The following is a 16804-nucleotide window of genomic DNA, read 5'->3' on the forward strand; positions in this document are numbered from 1 at the left end:
CCCCCCCGTCGACTGCCCCCTCCAGAACCTCCCTGCCCCTTCTCCGACCCCCTGGCCCCCTTACTCTGCCGCTCAGACCAGCGTGCCGGGGAGGAGGAGCAGGGGGAGGAGCTCCAGACTGCCGGTGCGAACGGCCGGCTGGTGATCTGCGAATGCAGGGAGGGAGGGAGGGAGGGAGCTCTGCTGCAGGGAGGAGGAGGGGCTCTCTCTGGCTGTTGGAGCCCCATGTAAGTGGCACCATCCGGCCGGCTGCCCTGTCAGCAGCGCGTGCTCTGCGGGGGGGGGAGGAGTCCAGACATTTACAAATTCCCCCCGGACGCTATTTTTAACTCTAAAAGCCGGACATGTCCGGGGGAATCCGGACGAATGGTAACCCTACTGAAAATGGAGTGGGAAACTCTATGAGCATGCTCGGTCATATACTTACGATATTACTGGCAGCTTCCCAGTTGCCATAAAATCCTTCAAAGTAGGAGTGCTGCAAAATACCTAATGCAAGTCTTTGTAGCTGTTGAAACAGAACACAATTTTTTTTCAGTGATGATGCAAGAGAGCCATGAAACTTCAGTGTATGAGCAATAGAATCTATTTTTTTTCTCAACAGAGCTCTGGTTTTATATCTACTACAGCATTCATTTAAAGTAAACCTTTTCTTCATCTGGCTAAAATATAAAACCTAATTTAGACAAAGTAAAAAGCAGAGGTTTTTCATTATAGCAGTTGAGAATGTCACCAAAGAGACTTTTCTTCACAGATACATATCACATCTTTTTATTTTTTCACAGTGTGTAGGGTATTATATACTGTGCTGAATATATATTGCACACCACTGAGCCCAATCTTGCTATCTTTGTGTTTATCATGTTTGTTGCTATCAGTAAGGTGTGCTCCAGGGATAACTGTTGAAAGATCTGCTATTGTATGGTGAGATTGTAAAATCTTGTATTATTTGATTCATACCTTCCAAAGGGACCCACAACATAAGGCTGAGTAATATTTTAACATTTTAGATATGCATATACTTCAGTAGGGTGTTCACGAGGAAGCAGCTGTAGAATATGAAAATCTGTTGGAATCAATATCCTTTTGAAAAGGTATTTTTAAAATAAGATATCTCAAGGTAGAACAAGAGGTCACACATTATGATTTAAGTGCAAGACAGAACTTGATCGGGAAATTGGGCACCAAGTAACAGCCTTCTTTGTTGTATATCGTCATAGTAGTGCTATTGACTGCAATGGGGTTATTTGCACAAGTAGTAACTCTTGTGCATACATTTTTGCTAGATTGAATCCTTAGTACGTAGTGTAATTCAGAGATTCTTTATAAACTATTTTTTATATATGTCTGCCATGTACCTCTGTGCACACACTCACTTATAAAACAGATGCATGTTTTCTCTCGCCTTAGCTGAAGCTAATCAGGCAATAAAAGAAGACACTTTGATTGTCAAGATTGGCTCCGTCTCTATGGCTCCCCAGGCTGACAACCCTCTTAGCAGAGCTGTACTCAGAAAAGATATTTACCAGTAAGTATTTTTCTTATATCTAAACTCACAAATATTTCATTTGTACCGGAAGTTAATTGGTCAGTAAAACTTGGTCCATGCAGCCTGTTAAAATACTTTTGATATTCAAAACCAGGTTTTATTTATTTTCTTCACTTGCAGGCTTTCAAATCCATTCAGACATATCAAGTATTTCTGTGAAGTGTTGATGCATAACAGAATTTAAATGTCAAGTCATTATGAAAGTAAAGATCACAGATGAAAGCATTTTAAGAGACTTGGTTTTATGTAGTGAAAACTCAGATCACCTAAGAAGAAAAGGGACTGTTTGTGACTAGCATAGCTCTTAGTAGCAGTGTAGTGTGAAAGTGATAGATACTCAGAATGTAAATGGTAAACACACATTCAAAATGCAGGACTGTTGATGTCATGTGGATCAAAGCTGTAAAGGAGAGCAAACTTCTAAAGAGACATTTCACAGTAAACACATTTTCTGCAAAAATGTCATGCTCTGGATTGTGTCATTGAGTATGTGCAAACCTCACTAATCATATGTAGGCAGCAAAACTGGCAAACGTATTTAACAACATGATAAAAAATAATGTATGATGTTGAGTAGAGTTGGCTCTGATGCCAGACATGAAAGTATGGTTGCAAATAATACCAAGTGAGAAAAGTCACAGAAATACAGATGAACAAGTGTCTTATAGTTCCTGTTGGTCTGTTTCTCAGATGTGGCAATATTTTTGTTTGAAAAGTACTTCATACTGCACTTCAATAGAAGTTACAAACATCAAAATCCTTTCCCAGCAGTAAAACATTTACTGCCTAGAAAATGACAGCAATTTTACTTTGTCAAGTGTAGGAATTTTTAGGATGGCAGGAGACCATGAAATTTCTCCAGCTCTTTGTCTCTTCTGTTCATCTAGAAGTTATAAGGCAAAGTCTTTTCTTCTCCAAATACTTGTCAAATTTCCATTTGAAAATATTTGAATTATTGTATTTGCTCATATGTTTGTCACTAGTAGCTTATTTCTTATATTAAATGGGCTGTGACTATTATCACGTTAGGATCCCTTCTGTGAAAGTTCTTTGTGTCCTGTTGCCAGTGACTGCTTTCAATGAGGAGGTCTGAACCAGTTCCCACTCAGCTCACAAATGTACTGGCTTCTGTCTCTGTGGTTCCTCCGCTCTCACAATCCCCTCCCTCACCCCCCCCCGAATAAATTAGTTTCTGCTTTGTGAGGAACAAAACCAAAACTACATCCTACTGTCCTTCTCTTCCTGTGTTCCTATCTGGAATCTAAAAACTATTTTAAAACATTCCCCTAGCATAAATTTGAACCTGCAAGATCTAGTTTCAATAATGTAATCTCCAGTGCTGTCTGTTACAGTGGGCATGTGGCACTCCCTGCATAGACATTAGAGACTAAATGGGCCAGATTTTCAGCTAGTGTAAATTGGTGTAACTCCACTGAAGTCAGTGAAGATACACCAATTTATACTAGCTAAGAATCTGGTCCAGTGCTCTTGCATCTGTGGGTGCAGTACACCACTACATTTCCAGAACTGGTAGTCACTAGTTCAGTCTGATGATTGGAGTCCTGAAGCTTTCTCTTAAGTTGGCTGCTTATAATGCACTAGACCAATGGTCTCTTTTCATTTGTGGACCCCTACAATTTTTGAATGGAGGTGCGGACTGCTTTGGAAATCTTAGACATACTCTGCAGATCTGCAAGGGTCCACGGACCACAGGTTGAAAACCACTGTTTATGTTAACGGGAACCTTTCATGTACCCCTTAGACATTGTCTAGACATAGCAGACCCCCAGAGGTTTGGAAACCACAGGTTGAAAACCACTGCACTAGACTAGCTTTCGGCAACATATATTTGGTTCTCTCAGTTCTACAACCCAGAATGTTGTCTTTTGTTTTGTGCTGCTAAGTTTTTAGATATTTTTTTAAATATCTTTTTTCTAACAAGGAAGTCATTAAAAATCTCATATACAACACAACAGACTAAGGGAAGTTGAAGTAAAATTGGGTAGGATGAAAAGAAGTGTTGGATCACAAACATCCTACCTGACTGTCTGTCACTGATCAAATCATTGACCCTATACACAGCATCACACTTCTCAGTGCAGTAATCTTCTCCTCAGCAACGTCTGCAGTCTCCAGCAGTTTTCCCATATCTGCTTCATTCACTCACCATCTTATTTCACACCATAGGTGAAAGGCATCTCTTTTCTCTCTTAATTATGCAATTATATTGACAACAATTTTTTAAAATCTTTTGGCGTATAGTGTTCATGAAGGAAACAATGGGCGACGGGATGAATCACTTAATGATTACCTGTTCTGTTCATTCCCTCTGGGGCAACTGGCATTGGCCACTGTTGGAAGACAGGATACTGGGCTAGATGGACTTTTGGTCTGACCCAGTATGGGCGTTCTTAAGGACACTTGGCAAAATTATAGCATATGAGGTTGCAATCCTGCTTTTAAAAAAAAAATGTTTTGAACTGTTGTGGCATGCAATGGCAAATCTCACTCTATCAAAATAAATGAAGTAATTTTTAACATCAAAAGTTTTAGGGTGCCAACTTTGTGGCGCAGTGGTAAATTTTCTGCACTTCTAATTGGGAGTTCAGGATTCAAATCCAGGATTCAGTCTGTGTTCCCATGCATGACATAGATTTGGGAGCATTGTGGTGAGGATATACTCAGTCTTCATTCAACAGTAGCAGCTGCTAGACCAGTAGAATTCAGAAGGGAGCTCATTTCAAAACTCTTGTTGGAAAGGAGGATAATACAAAGACTTTGTATAATTAGGGCATGGGTGGAAGCTAGAAAAGAATAAAAGTAAGGCATTTATGATTATGTTGGTTCAGCTTCAACCCTCTGCTGCCCAGAGACTAGATTTCATTACCTGACCAGGATTCTCACTATCTGGAAGGACCACAGCCTGTGGGGGATAGTGTTAGATGACAACTGTGTGTGACTGGGGAATCCAAATGTTAGTCTGGGGTTGTCAAAAAGCAAATGAAAACAACAAGCCCATATAACCTTACACACACATTTTGTTTAAAAATGGATAATAAATATCATTTGCAACATATGTAATGTACTGTCCATTATAGAACATTTAAAAATATAAAAAGTCTGTTGATTACTGGAGATTTATCTGCTGCAGTATCGTACTAATCCCAACATGGCTTCTTCCCCCTCTTTCCATCCTTCCCCCTGCTTCTATTTATTACTACTGTTTTTAATAGAATGTAAGAAAATAAATCATTGTCTGAATCACTGTCTTTACAGTGTTATGGGAGTGGGGACACACAGCCTTTTAATTTGTGGTCTCACTTTGGTTTAAACAGTCTTCTGTTTAGGTCTGTGCTGTAACCACATGGAATTAGTGTCATTTTTTGTAGTGTTCCTCATGAAGAAAATTTTTTTCCTCACATTTAGAAACTCTCCATATTGGAAAACAGCTTTCTTGTTTAACTTGGAGAGAAAACTAAATTCAAAGTAGGGATCATGGAGAAGCAGCTCACCCTGAAAGTTTGGATGCAAACATTTCCCCACATGAATATTGGCATTTAGCAAGCAACATAATTAACTAAATGACTCTTTTTATTTTACCGCAAAAAACAGAGATCCCAAATTTCCTCTCAAAATATTTTATCTTTAAAATACTTAAATTGCATAAATGTAGGGTTTAATTTCTTTTAAATCTATTATGGAGATACAACAAATAGGATAAATGTACCATAACACCAAAAAGAAGATTCTCTTAAAATAAGCATTATTATACCATTTTGCTGCCTCCAATAAGGGGCAATGCCTGCCCCTTCCTCTGAGATGTGTGTGTGTGGGAGGGTGGGGTTTTTTGTTTTGTTTTGTTTTTTAAGATTTCTGATGAATTTCTGGTGTCTGCATTCCAGCTCATAAAGTTTTGCCATTTAAAAAAATGGCCATCATCTCCCATTCCTGTCAATGGGACTGAAGCTACAGGGTGCTCTAAGCTGGACAGCATGGCATAACCTTTATAGATGTCAGAAGAAATTAGGGAAAATGTATGTAGGCAATAAGTTGGGGGGGACAGGACTGGGAGTGAGAATGTGAGTGTAACCGCTGCCTATCCCATATATGGAGAAGGATAAACAGAGATAGAATGGCAGCTCCCTACACCTTTAGGGAGTAGGACAGGGTAAGTGGAGATCCCTCTAATCACTGAACAGGAAGGCCATATTTTTGTGCATATATTAAAGATTGAATTTTGACCTGTCTGATAACACAGTTTAGAGTGGGAGAGTTTCCCCTGAAGATGAAAGGAATCCAAAGACTGTTGAAAAACAATGTGATTTATTTATTTTTTAAAGACCACATCATTTACTGGGGTCTGACTCATGATTTTTGAATTCTTGGAATTAGCAACACTGACATGATCTTGTTACTCAGACTCTGTGGTGGGCTTAGGATGTGTTCCAAAATATTAGTATTTAATACTTTATGTTGGAATTTATTAAATACAAAATTGTGGGTGGTGATTATGACTACTACAAAAAGCTTTAGATCTACTTCACCATTACTTGTCATATGGAGACTGATTTATTGAGAAAGCCTTTCTTATTGGGACTTTCCACTCTGAGCCCGACCAAGAGCACCAGTGCTAGAGGAATTTTCCTCACTCCCTTGTTCCTATTTACGCACCTTCTCTCCTCCTGCCATTTCTCCAGTCTCCACCTCTCCCCCATGATCAATACATATATTTTATGTTATGTTAAAAATGTTTTAAATAAATAGAAATAACAAGATACGTGCCTATTATCACCTTCACCAACATTCTGCCCCATTACTTTCATTTTCTGTTTTTCATCTTTTTAGATTGTATATTCTTGGGGCCAGGGGATTCTGTTTTCCTGTGTTTAGGTACAACGCCTAGCACAATATAAATAACATTCACCAGTTGAAACCCAGCATAAAAGAGAGCAGCAATTGAGAATCTCCCATTTTTTTAATTATTATTAATTATAATATTGGCAGAACTGAACTTCTTTACAAGATGCACCATACCATGTCAGTTTATCTGCTGGCATGTAGGGGGAGGGGAACCATAGCTCTGTCTACTCCCTCTCCTCCATATCCTGCCTCTGTCTATCTGCTTATGGTAGAGAAATATCAGATACGCAGTACCCTGCTTCCCCCAGCACCTGGTCCCAAGTTCCAGGTAGTGTGTACTGGGGAATGGGGCTTGCTGTTTTCGCATGATCACATGGGATCAGGGCATATTCTAGTTCTAAATCAGAACTGTACTAGATGCTGCACAAACTCATACAAAGACCTTACAATTTAAGAAACTGTGACCCAGTCCTAGAATGAGTAGATTAAAACAATGTGGAGTGCATGTAAATATTTCATATTGCTCCATTAAATGACTTGTCAAGTCTAGAAAAGAAATAGTGACCAGGAGCATGGAGGGTACAGACTCTTTGAAGGCAACTGTGAAAAGGCCTGACATTTAAGGTGCCAAAGATCTCCTGTGAGACTATGAAGTAACTGGAAGTTTAGTGCACTCAGCACATCTAGGGGATCATTAGGCCCATAGTTGGTCAATAGGGAATCCCCCATCATTTTCAAGATCCAAGCTTCTCGTTCATACCATATGCTAATTAAAAAAAGCAATACTATTTAACTTCCATGTGTTTGCGCTGATAGTGCTGGAGTAAAGGAGGGAAAGAGTGATAGATGGGTTTCTGACAGAAAGTAAATACATTGCCAAAAAGCTGGATGGAAATCTGTTCTCTCTTTCAAATGTGGTTTGGAAAATGAAATGCATTTCTAATGTTTTCCAACAAGCACCCAAATTTCTAAGCATGTAGTCGTCAGCCGTATTATCTGGCTCAGTTTTGATACTACTATGGGCTACATTTATGTCATAAAATCATACCTGTTGATGAGGAATTTGCAGAACACTCTTTCTTGTGACCACAATATGAGCAATAGTGTACCCTTGTAGCCTTTTATTTATCAATTTTTTGTAAGACCAATTAACACAGCTGAAATCATTTTTCTGATTTAAAACTTTGATATCAAATATCTGAACGTAACTTAAGGAGTGCAATTGAGACTCATAGTTCTTGCTTTAGTGGTTGATTATTTTATAAAAACTTTCACCTTATTTTCCATTGAGCTCTAAAGTTCGGAATATTTAAATGAAAGTTTTTGTAAGTGAACAAAGAACTTACCAAAGCTCTAAAGAAGGATAAAGAAACAACTGTTTCACTGTTACAGTACTGCTGGATGAACATTGAAATGCAATTATTAAAAAATATGTACAAAAATGATTCTTGGTGGAAACAGTATCAAGTCAGTAAAAATTCACATATTTTACCACAAGTTACTAGGAAAATGAAGTTTTCTAATAAAATCTAGTTATGTCATTTTGGTTAGCTCTCTACTGCAGAGGTTAGGTTAGTGTTTTTTTTAAAATAATAAAGGTAAAAGATAGGTACAAAAACTAATCTTATTAAATATTTTTTTAAATAATTTGTAGGGAAATCTTTGATTTATAGCCTACTAGCAATTAAAACATGAGAGAGAGAGAGAGAGATTTGTTCTTTTTCTTCCCATTTTATAGTCCTAAATTGCTAAAGTGGATGTTTTGTACTCTTTAATTAGCTTCCTATGTTAGTAGAATTTCAGATTTTTACACAGTAATTTTTCCCTTAAAAATATTTTAAAGCAATTTCACTATACATTTTAATTCACAGTTGCAATAGCACAAGTTCTAATTGTTTTGCAAATCCTTGATTGATTTTTACGATATTTAAATCAAATCAGTTATTTAAATTGTCTTGATTTCAATCATTCCACCCTGTTATACCACTTGAATTTATGCTTGTTTATAAATACCTTTTATGGAAATCCTTCTTGTTCTTATTTTCTAGAAAGGTTCATGATCATTCCCTCTTACAGCTGTTATGGAAAGAAAAGTTGCCCTGCTCTTTTAGAGTCTTACAGTGTCTTTTCATTTTCTATACTAATTAGAGTGGTTCAAGATGTCTGTCTCAGCCATTGTACCAGTAAAACATTCAAATATTTTGATAGCGTTACATGGAAACTCCATTCCTAATTAGCACTGGCACTTCTGAGATCATTGCAAGAGTTACTCATTTGAAAACATCAGTGGAAGTTAATTGTAAAATTAAAGCTAAACACTGCCCATTTTATTTCAGATATCTAGCTTATTAGTTTCCAATACCAAAAGCTATCCAAACCTACAGAATAAATTTCACTAAATTTAAACTGTATATTTCACTTTTATTTTGGACTTTGCTTTTTTAATTATGAAGTTGATTGGCGAATACAATACCATTTGTTTAATTGAACTAAATATAATAGAATAAATCTCCCCTCCTCACTTTGTGGCTGGTAGAAATTAAAAAAAAATTCAGAAAGAGAAAATGATAGAAGTATTACTATCTCCTACTTGACCCCAAACACTTGCTTCAAAACTGTGAGTACTCTCTCCACAAATAATTTTTCTCTTAGTGTAGGGTTACCATCCGTCCGGGTTTCCCCGGACATGTCCGGCTTTTGGGTCTTCAAATAGCCGTCCGGTGGGAATTTGTAAAAAGCTAAAAATGTCCGGGATTTCCTCCCGGACGGTTATCTAAAGACCCAAAAGCGGCTGACAGGGCAGCCGTGCCGGATTGAGCTGCTCACTTGGGGCCGCTCCGGCAGCAAAAGCCCCTCCCCCACAGCTTCAGCACGCCGGTAGCAAAACGGGAGCAGGAGCTGTTTGTGCCGCTACAAACTAGAGTGGGCCAGAAAGCCACCCCCCTGCCCATGGCAGCTGGCCCTGATTGGCCAGCCCCGCTCCCTCCCCCGCTCTGGGGGCGAGTCAAGAAACAGGGAGCAGGAGGGTTGGATGGGTGGGGGTTCTGGGGGGACCTGTCAGGGGGCAGGGGTGTGAAGAGGGATTGGGGCAGTCAGGGGACAGGGAGCAGGGGGAGGGTTGGATGGGTCAGGGGTTCTGGGGGGACCTGTCAGGGGGCAGGGGTGTGGAGAGGGATTGGGGCAGTCAGGGGACAGGGAGGGTTAGATGGGTTGGAGGTTCGGGGGGGGGCAGTCAGGGAACAGGCAGCGGTTGGATAGGCGTGGGAGTCCCGGGGATCTGGCGGGGGCAGGGGTGTGGATAGGAGTCAGAACAGTCAGGGGACAGGTAGGGTGGGGAGGTCTCAGGAGGGGACAAAGATAAGGGAGGCTTAGATAAAGGGTGGGGTCCCGGGGGGTGATTAGGGGCAGGGGTCCCGGGAAGGGGCGATCAGGGGACAAGGAGCAGGGAGGGTTGGATGGGTTGGGGGTTCTGTGGGGGGCAGTCAGGGGGGCGGGAATTGGGAGGGAGTGGCTAGGGGGCGGGGCTAAACCTCTTCCCCCCCCCCCCCCCGGAGTGTCCTCTTTTTTGAAAGTTCAAATATGGTAACCCTATCTTAGTGGATTCAGTTTTATTTGCAAATACTTGCTGAGTGTGAATTTTAAATTTTCACTTGCAAATATTCATGGATAGTAAATTTTATATTTGCTTCATGTGAGTATTCCAATCCGGGAACAAAAACATTATTATGTGACTTATATGTCCAGTGGTTGCTAATCAGTGTTGCTCACAAGGAAGCCACATTAAATAAAAGTTGTGACTTTTTCACATAGTTTTCAATTAACCGACAGTCTCCAAACAGAGAAAAGGTTAAATTTGTCAATTATGTTATTTGTTACAAATTGTTTGCTCAGCTCTCCTAGTAACTCTCCACCTAAGAATGTTTTTTATAAAACAATTGAAGAAATTTAAAAGAACCTTACCCTAAAAAAAAAACAAGAAAGAAAGAAAAGAGCTTCAATAATTTATTGTTGCTTTATTGTCTTTGGACTTCAAATTGCTTTTTTTTAACTCTCCTAGTTTCCATTTTAGATGTTATCTGCCATAGTTTGTTCCTGTCTGTTGGCTTCACTTGGTCAGGATTTCTGTTTTCTGAAGGATACCTGTGCAGCTCAAATAACCTCCTGTATCTTTTCTTTTTTCTTTTCCTTTCTACCACCTTGTTTGTGTAGGGCTATTTATGCCTTTTATAACTATATGTTTAAGTAGCCTTGGTGCTGAATCTGAGGATTTTGCTAAAATTCTAAATCTTCTAGGGTGAGATTTGGTGCTGTGCTTCTAAGAGGTATAGCACAGAACTCTCAACTCCAGGGGATGGAGGCTACGATTGCATTAAGCCACCATTTCATCCTTCCAATCCTGGGCTGTGCCAGCAAACACAAAGACTGTGCCTGGAATCTCTGCATCATTGTATTCTGTGCCCCACTCCCAACACACCCCTCCCACTCCCAGCCCTGCCCTCCGGCACACTACTTATGCCAGGGTTTGCAAGAGGGTACTCCAAGATCAGCCTCATTGCTTTCTTCTACATTTCTTTCTCTGGGGGAATCCTCCCCTGGATGGATATGGGGATTTTAGAGGCCTTTTATGCCACTCTGGCCCTTTTACTTGTCATAAAGGGACTGGAGCAAGATGAAGCTCTCAACCCTAATGTTTAATGTAACGGTGCTAATATGTGGTATGAACCCTCCCATACAGATTTTGAATATAATTATAGTGTGTCATGAGTATTTGGTGGCCCAGATGTAGCTTCCTGAACTAACACTTGTGGGTTATTTAGGAATAAATCAGGAGCAGTCTCTCAACTTGCATGGTCTAGGACCAGCTATTAAAAGAAGCAATTGTTAAAGGTGACTAAAAATTGCTCCTCTAAACCTTGTAGGTTACTGAGGTGACCTATTATTTCTAGATTTAGTTGCTGAAAAATTGGTTCATTTGGATTCTTCAGAATTAAATTTTCCATTGCCTATTGAAGTGAAAGCAAATTACTGATGAGTTTGATTATACTACAATTCAGACAACTTTGGTGTCATTAGCATCATTGAAAAATACTCTTGTGTAATTTATAGTAAAATAGCATAATAAAGTCTGACTTTCATTTCTGTTACAGTTAAGTAAAGGTTACCACCATTTGATTGACAGTTTGTAATATTAAAGGTCAGACATAAAACACCAAAAGCACAGCCATTGTAAATGAAGGTTTCTGTAAGATACTTGCCTTTCTGTATAGTGCTTATGTACTGCAATTTATATTATACTCTATAAAAAGGTCTCACAGCTGCTGGTGTTCTTACCTACCATGTGTTCTCTAAAGCCTACACAAAATCGGCAGGCTGACTTTAGAGTTTCCTTCCTTTTATGATTTTTATTTATGCCTATAATACTATTTTAACGCCGTTATTTTGTATTTCATATACAACATATATAAAACTTGATACATGCATTTCATATCGCTTCAGTTTTGAAATCAAGAATGTGTTTAAGTTGCTTCAGTGGGAGCGGGAAAAAGGATTTGTTTTCTGTGTATAGTGTCTGAGATGTAGTTTAACATAATTAAATTGTTTCTATTTCCTGACCAAAAAACCTGCAATTTTATTATAGTGAAGCCAATTAAAATAAAATCAAAGAATCATTTGATTAGTTTTAATTTGTTTAAAATTTTCATGTTCTGACATTATCATTTTACATACTGAAATACTTAGTATTTTAAACTTTTACCTTGATATATATTAACTCTTAGAACAATAAATACAAATAAATATACTTGTCCTTAGTGTACTTTTACTGAGGCAACAGATTTATTCCTGTTTTTCTCTTCCTCACCCTAGCAGGAGCAATGCCTCCTTCCCAGCAGCCAGGTGCATCAAACTATTTGCAAACCTTAACTCTGATGCGAGCCCTACCTCCCCTCTCAAAATATACTGTGTGTTCTATGCCATATATTCATGCCTTAGTTCCTGATTCAACATGCCATTTAGTAGAGTCACTGCAGATATCAGAGGGGCTCCTGAGTAGATTTTCAATTCCCATTGAAAGTCAATCCTCTGCCCACTTGAGTGGTGTCTGGTGGTGGTTGGACAGACGTTGGCCACCTTTGAGTTCCTATGGCCTGGCTCCCAGGTCATTGGGGGAAGAGTCCTGCTCCACATGAGTCCACGGAGGATACTGGGCCACAGAGCTCCCAGGTTGCCTTTACTGCTGCCTTCTCTCATAAGAACAGCCATATTGGATCAGACCAAAGGTCCATCTAGCTCAGTATCCTGTCTTCCAACAGTGGCCAATGCCAGGTGCTTCAGAGGGAATGAATAGAATAGGTAATCCACCCTCTGCCGCCCATTCCCAGCTTCTGGCAAACAGAGGCTAGGGATGCCATCTCTGCCCATCCTGGCTAATAGCCATTGATGGACCTATACTCCATGAACTTATCTAGTTCTTTTTTGAACTTTTTCATAACATCCTCTGGCAAAGAGTTTCACAGGTTGACTGTGCGTTGTGTGAAAAAATACTTCCTTTTGTTTGTTTTAAACCTGCTGCCTATTAATTTCATTTGGTGACCCCTAGTTCTTGTGTTAAGAGAAATAGTTAATAATACTTCCTTATTTACTTTCTCCCCCCCGGTCATGATTTTATAGACACTCATATCACCCCTTAATTGTGTCTATTCCAAGCTGAAAAGTCCCAGCCTCTCCTGGTCCCCATGGCTGTTTAAGTCCTATTGATTTAAGCTGAGATTGTCAAAGGCACATAACTTTTCTTAGGCTCTTTTGAAAATCCCATCCTCAGCCCCTAGCTCAGTTTATCGCCCTTTCCCACCTCCCTCACCCAAACAACCATTCTCCCAACCACACAATACAGGTCATAGAGTCTGGAATTACTGATTTCATGTGGCTCCTGGGGCTGTAAAGTAGTCAGCTGCTGCTATGAAAGGACTGCAGGGATGTGCCCCAAAGTCTTAGCAATAGAAGAAGGGGGCATCAGAGAAGGTTGTCTAGGCCATCCCCCAGTCACTTGGTATGCTGGCAGAGGCAGCAGGGGCTCTCCTTTGTGTAGAGGATACTAACACCTTCTTAAAGAGCTACTTCCCCGACAAATTCCATGAAGAGCACAAACCCAGATGGTTGCTCCAGAAGAGAGAATTTGCTGGGCCACATGACTTCCAAAGTCCTGGCTTTGCTGAGTTCTGTAGCTGCTGCTACCACTATTGTAAGTTGCAGTTTTTGGAACATTACTGTAGAGTACTGTAATTCTTGATAACAGAGGGCTGCATTAGTTGGACTAGGGGAAATAACTTATTTTTAAGGGTTTAAATAGAGCAGTCCCATTATGGAAGTTACTTGTATTTAATAAATCCCAGTTGGGGGAATAGTTTACTTTCCATAAAATATTTCGCTGTTTGTCTGTCCTCTCGTTTCTTATAGTTGATTTTAAAAATATGTGCTTGAACACTCATTTAAAGGATACTTTGCTGTCATATATAGTTAAAATTGACATCCAAAGGTCGTGATTGTGGTAAGTAATTTACTCTAAAATAATTCAGAAAAGGTTTTTAAAAGCTTACTGTTACACTTTTTATATTAACTGTGAGTAAATATAATTTACATCATATTTGGTTTCAACAAATGTTTTGTTTGCTGAAAAGTATTTCCCAGAAATATTTAAAGCAGTTTTTTTTTCTTTTGTAGTATTTTTAATTATAACAGGATCTTAAGTTGAATATAATATGAGTACTATGCTTCTGTTCCTGGGAGACCCATACCCCATTTGTAATGAGACATTTGTTAACTTCTGTATACAGCTTGTGGTTCATTCCATAAATATTTGTGGGTTCTCTGATGTCCCTCACATGGTTTTATCTATGACAAATTTATACCACAGTTCTTGAAGTGATTTGTGAATGGTTGGATTTATTTATTTTTTTTTTGCACAAAATAGTTTGCTAAAATCTTTCTGTTCTATGTACAACATTTTTGTAAGCATTTCTATTTTCAGTTTTATGGACATTCAGCTGAATGAAAATAATCACATTTAATTCTATGTTCATATATAATTTGATTATATTGAGAAACTTGCATAGATAGCCATATACTGAGTTAGTCAAGAGAAGGAATTTGAACAAATTACTATTATTATTTGAGCACCATTCAAAGCTGCAGTAGCAAAAGTGCTCAACAATTTAGCATGGGTTTTTATGTGAGTTGGGCATCTAACTCCCACTGACTTTCATTTGGAGTTGGGCTGCTATCTCCTGTAAGTGCTTTTGGAAATCCCACACTTAATATTCTTCTAATGTTTCAGCTCTTATTCTTCACACTGGTATCTTATCTCATTGCACTGTTGATCATGTTGATTACACAGGACTAGGATATTGATTAAGTTAACATGCAGTATTTTTGCTGCATTTTAGGGACCATTTAAACTTTGTTTACAGGCAGAACTCTAGCCCAATTACAACTTCTAAATACATTTCATGTGCTTTCTGACTGGGCTGTCAGTTGTCAGTGAGTTTTCTGTTAAGAGTACAATGGGTGATACTCTTATTAATTACTGGCAGCCTCTGTTAGAGGATGGAAAAATACTGAGATAATAGCTAGCATCATTATTGGCCTATTTGGTTTGCTTTAGTCTGATGTCCTCATGACTTCCAGTGGCATGGCAGCTTGGATTAAATGGCAAAAGATATTACAACTGTGAAGGTGGCATTGAACAGAACATTGCAGGAATATAGATATGTACAGATGCAAACAGTCCTTGCAGGCTACAGAGAAGACAGTTCTTGGTTGACAATGATATCCAGATTTACTTAAACCCGGGGCTATTATTATTTTTAAATGTATTTGTTATCGGCTTTATTTTTCAAATGGCAAAAAAAAAGCCCAGGGCTTAGAAGTGTGAGGGAAGAGTCAACTCAAAGGAAAAGCTAAGACTTTTCAGTTTCCCATTGTAAACAGGTATAAGTATATAATGATTATCCAGCAGAAATTCAAAAGTAGCTTTGTTATAATTTATCTATAGGTTTGACTGTCCTTATAGACATTTTGATTCTCCACAGACATTGTTCAGAGCTCTCAGCTTAATTATTTAATACTTGGCATGTTATGTAAACAGATGCGTCATAAAAAAAAAAAAACACTTCAAAAAAAATCCAGAGATTATACCATGTTCAAAATGCAACTGATCGGAATTGTATAGATTTATGTTTATTCAACTGTGCTCAGAAGAGTCTGCTTTAAATAAATACAGCAGACAGAATTAATTGTGAAGTGTTTGTGTGTGTGTGTGTGTGTGTGTGTATATATATATATATATAATGTCATTGATTGCTCCCTGCACTATTTTACTTCTGACAGAAATGCAGGACACCCAACTGCCTTTATAACCACCATAATTTCTATATTTTGGGAGCTTGACAGAGCCTGTTTAGACACATGAAAATTTAATCCATAATCCTAAAGGTCACTGTTGTCATGCAAGTGGGTATTCTAGCAAGTGTGGATTGTTTTTATCTGGCAATAAGTGCAACTGCAATTTACTTAAATCTGGTATTTGAAAACATCTTTGGCAGGCTTTTCATACATACTGTATAATAGTATTTAACTGATTTAGTGTGAAGGCTTTGTATTTAAATTTGGCATTCACAAAAGCAATGGTGTATTCTGAGGCTTCCTGTGGCAGGATGTAGGTTTCTAAGAATATGTTGCCTCTTGCTGCCAAAAACTACCTCAACAGCAGTGTTCAAAAGGTCTGTGAGTCCTACTGCCTTTGAATTGTGCTGCTTTTATGATGTTGTTAACCCTTTCCCCCTATGTTCCCCTTGTAGTTTTGCTTTACATTTTTGCCTTTTTATTTTTTACTGTAAAAAAGAACTTTTGAGGGCAGCCTTCACACTGACCACATTTGCTTAGATATTCACTTCAGAAACTGTCTTCTAAATATGTTGGAAAACCCTATCTACCTTTTAGATGTAAGTATGGCAGTATGTCTGCTGCTAATATCTACAGTTCTACAACAGATATATAGGTTTCAGAGTAGCAGCCGTGTTAGTCTGTATCTGCAAAAAGAACAGGAGTACTTGTGGCACCTTAAAGACTAACAAATTTATTTGAGCATAAGCTTTAGTGGGCTACAGCCCACTTCATCGGATGCATAGAATGGAACATATAGTAAGGAGATATATATACACATACACAGAACATAGGGTTACCATATGTGGAGTGTCCCAAAAGAGGACACTCCACGGGACCCCGGCCCCGCCCCCCGCCCCCGCCCCCGCCCAAACTCCACCCCCTCCCCAAAGTCTCCGCCCCCTCCCCTGCTTCCCGCGAACATTTGATTCGCGGGAAGCAGGCAGCAGGTAAGGG

The 16804-nt window shown here is 39.0% G+C and overlaps 1 protein-coding gene across 1 annotated transcript in view; it reads left to right on the top strand.

Moving 5' to 3' along the window:
- Positions 1-16804, top strand: part of VPS13B (vacuolar protein sorting 13 homolog B) — a 953533-nt gene that overhangs the window by 602712 nt on the left and 334017 nt on the right. Inside the window, exon 29 of the mRNA XM_026663381.1 lies at positions 1411-1528. Coding sequence (XP_026519166.1) covers positions 1411-1528 — 118 coding nt within the window. The remainder of the gene's footprint in view (positions 1-1410; positions 1529-16804) is intronic.

Source organism: Terrapene carolina, unplaced genomic scaffold (genome assembly GCF_002925995.2).
Source record: "Terrapene carolina triunguis isolate 2854851 unplaced genomic scaffold, T_m_triunguis-2.0 Scaffold58, whole genome shotgun sequence".
Taxonomy (NCBI): domain Eukaryota; kingdom Metazoa; phylum Chordata; order Testudines; family Emydidae; genus Terrapene; species Terrapene triunguis.